This window comes from Spinacia oleracea, chromosome 5 (genome assembly GCF_020520425.1).
Source record: "Spinacia oleracea cultivar Varoflay chromosome 5, BTI_SOV_V1, whole genome shotgun sequence".
Lineage (NCBI taxonomy): Eukaryota > Viridiplantae > Streptophyta > Magnoliopsida > Caryophyllales > Amaranthaceae > Spinacia > Spinacia oleracea.
This window is the reverse complement of record NC_079491.1, coordinates 24,343,988-24,347,748: the sequence shown is the minus strand read 5'-3', so window position 1 is coordinate 24,347,748 and position 3,761 is coordinate 24,343,988. Positions and strand designations below refer to the sequence as shown.

Below are 3,761 nucleotides of genomic sequence, written 5' to 3'. Positions count from 1 at the left end.
AATATGTACGAAACAAAGGATCTGAATTAAGTTAAATTGAACTTATTAGACCTAAACTGAAATTAGGGAAAGAAAAAGAGGGACTTAGTACTTTTTTTTTTGGTGCGAATGAGCCACAAGGGCAATATAAATTACAAATGGGGGCGGGGGGATTCGAACCTGAGACCTATTGTACACAGGCCCTCAGTCTTAACCACTAGGCCAAGACATCATTGGTAGGGACTTAGTACTTTAGATGCACACAATTACACTAATTAAATTATTTTCTTTAAAACATAGCTTAACCTTTAGTTAGGATCTCATTAGATAATGAAAATGAACTAATTTCTTTCATCTTTTTTTTTTCTTTACTTTTCTTTTTCAATAATGATGGTAAATAATGATATCCCATTTCTCCACACTCCTTTGGAGTGGAAAAGCCCCCTTTACCGTTGCATACTCAATCATCTCTCTGTCTTCTTTACCACTCACCTACTCTCACACTCCTAACCAAACCTCCAAAGCAAAAAGGAAAAGCCAACACAAAAACCCAAAAAAAACAACCAAACAACCATGAGTGGCTTCAGCAAGCTTGGCATTACACTCACTTCAGTCTTCTCTTTCCTACTCTTTGCTCTTCTTGCCGAGATCCTCTACCTCTTCTGGCGTCGCCGACAACAATCCCACCGTAACAACAGCCGCATTGAGCCTGCCGGAGCTGCAACTCAGGCACAATTACCCACCTCAGCCGCCCTTCCACACTCAGAACTCTTCAAAATCGAGGGATTTTACGGCCCTCCTTCGAGGGTTCTTTTCACCATCAAGGAAGAAGAAAGAGAAGAGCTCGAAACTGAGCTTGTTACTGTTTTAGGAGAGATGAAAAGTGGGGTTAGTTTGGGTGAGCATTTTGGTGATTTCCAGTTTCATGATCACTCGTCTGAGGTTATTATTATGGTCGATGACGATGATGAAGCTGATTTCGAGGTTGAACCGCCTTTCTTAACTCCTTGCACTTCTCCGCCTTACTATACTCCGTCGCCTTCTCCGCCAAGAGAGAGGAGTTAGTTGATCACCGACAATGCGTTAATTCCTCTTACCTCATGTTTAATCACTTTAACTTCACTTTTAGGGAAATAGATTAGTTAATTAATTATGTAGTTGATGAATGTATAGGAAAGTGGTTGTACTATTTATTAACTAGGAGTGCCTTTTATTTTCTAGTGAACAAAGAAAGTGTTGGATCTAGAATATTTTTGTTGAGTTCCTGTTAATTCAATTCATTAATTTTGGTTCTTAATTCGATCGGTATGATTCATTCTAACATGAAATATCCTTCACATCATAAAGATTCTATAGATAGTACAATACCACCGGGTCTACTAATTGTGTCTCTTGACTCTTGAGTCGCTGCGGGTATGTAAAACACACATGAGAATTATGAATTTATGATTTGTTTAATGCAGTGACGGAGTCGGGATTTTAAAGTTGGATTTCGTAAATTAGCAAAATTACAATGTGAACCAAAAAATATGACAAGAACAATAAGTTTTATAATTTTTGTTTTTATTTGAAATGTTAGTGGGCCATCTTTGATCCAACACCGCTTCACCACTGATAATGTATTGCATGAAAGATTATCAAACGTACTCTAACTATTTAGGTACGTCGGTTTGTAATATAAGTTGTCGTCCTATCTTTATCGTACAAATAGCTCAAAAAATAGCTATTAGTAGTTGATAGCGAGCTAAATAGCGTATTTGTACTTGCATAGTTGCATGTTTAGTCTCGTTTTGATTGAAATAGATATATATGGGTGATTAGAGAATCTTTGACATAGAAAAGTGAGTAGTTGAAGATGTATTAATTACTTAAATGTTGGAGGGGTTATGGGTTAGAAAAAAATTGTATGAGTTGGATGTTTTTGTTGTTGGATGCTGTGTTTTTTGTGACACATTGATGATATTTGCGTCAATATCTGGTACACCAACATTTAAGTTATGGTTGTAAATAAGACAATGACATTATTGACTACTCCCTCCGTTTTTTTTAACGTATGTTATTTCGGTTATCTTATTTTGTTCTTTACATTTATTTTTATATGATCATACAAATATCCTAACGTTCTATCAAAATTTGTGTTTAAGGATTATTTTAACCAATTAAATTCATCATGTCATTTACCCTCTCACACTTTTTCCATTGGGACATTAAATCTTTCTTATTTTCCTAATGTCAGTTTTTTTTTATAAAAGTGAAAACATTATAAAAAAACGTAATTTGCCTTATTTAAATAAAATCTCAATTCATATTTATTTAGTCGTTAGATCACGTGCATAATACCAAACGTAAAGAACAAAAAAGGACGGATGGATATTTGATACTCCGTACCTTTATTTAGTCGTTAGATCACGTGCATAATACCAAACGTAAAGAACAAAAAAGGACGGATGGATATTTGATACTTTGTACGGAGTATTTGACATGGGACACACTACGTCATTTATCATGTCAAGTAATTTTTCAATTAGATCATCTTAGTTTGTTTTCTAGTGGAACTAAGTGTTTCAAATTAATTAACACAAAATTAAATATACACAAATTCTTATTTACAAGGGTTGTACAATAAATATTGTACACCGGAGTAAAAGTTAACTCAAAATGCGTAAAAGTTAAGCTCATATATGTAAAAGTTATCTATTTTTTAGTGATAAATTTTTTCATTTTAATAAAACTTATTTTTTCAAAATCACTAATAATGTATAAAATTAATCATTGAATGTTTATCTATCAACTTTTTTTTACTAATATAAAAGTTAATCAAAATTAAGTTAAAGTTACAAAAAAATGGGTAAAAGTTATCTTGGTGTACAATAAATTTATTGTACACCTTGTGCGCGCAAGACCTTTTGTTAAATATATATGCAGCTACGCATGACATTTCTATACTTGATGCTTATGAGAATTACGACATCATGTTTCTTCATGGTTGTCAAATGCTTTAATTATTATTATTTTCCCAAATAGTGAATAGAAAAAATAATGTTACATAAAAATTTACTCCGTAGTTGTTTAGACTTCATGTTAACATTTGTTTATAATTAATTAATGTGAATAGATAAATTACAATTTGTTGTTGGTTAAGATGTTAATGAGAGCTATCATCTACATTTGAGATCTTGTGTTCGAACCTCATTGTGTTGAATTTTGGTTGTTTATGAATGACGTAACACTTGGTGAGTGAGTTATGTGGCGTAATTTCACATAAAGGAGAGAATACTGCGTGATACATATATCAGCCGTAATAAAAATAAAATACAATTGTGCGGACATGATTATTCAAGGGCAGTGGCAAAACAATATTAATGCAATTTATTATTTTTGGCTATGAAGGTCTGCCTGGAAAGTAGACTAGGCGTGCGGTGCTATGTTACACACTCTGTTTTGTTTCAATGAAATGAATGATTTCTGCTCAATTATGAAGAAGCGTGCAAGTTTTTTTGGTTTTCATTAATCTGATAAGAATTGGGCTGTTTGGGATATGGGTAGTTGGGTACCAAATAAGTGAGCCATTTCATTAACCAACCAGCCCACCATTCTCAACTTCTAAATCCAATAGGCTCTTACACAATTACCCATATCCCCCTTTAATGAAAAAAAATGCATTTATGCTTGTTGAACTTAACATTGTTTATTTTTTGAGAATAAAATGTTCACTTCTGTTTTGTATAATATTGTCTTATCTTGCATATTTTTGTATTTATATTTTTGCAAAAATCGGATCT

At 33.0% G+C, this 3,761-nt stretch overlaps 1 protein-coding gene across 1 annotated transcript; it reads left to right on the top strand.

Moving 5' to 3' along the window:
• The first annotated feature begins 400 nt into the window (after nucleotides 1-400).
• Nucleotides 401-1,276, top strand: LOC110793001 (uncharacterized). Its single transcript, XM_021997828.2, has one exon. It carries the CDS (start codon nucleotides 553-555, stop codon nucleotides 1,042-1,044), a length of 492 nt encoding a protein of 163 aa, XP_021853520.1. The 5' UTR covers nucleotides 401-552; the 3' UTR covers nucleotides 1,045-1,276.
• Nucleotides 1,277-3,761: the final 2,485 nt, after the last annotated feature.

Bases quoted from the DNA above. Each gene is read 5' to 3' on its own strand.
- LOC110793001 (XM_021997828.2), top strand. From the start codon at position 553: ATGAGTGGCTTCAGCAAGCTTGGCATTACACTCACTTCAGTCTTCTCT.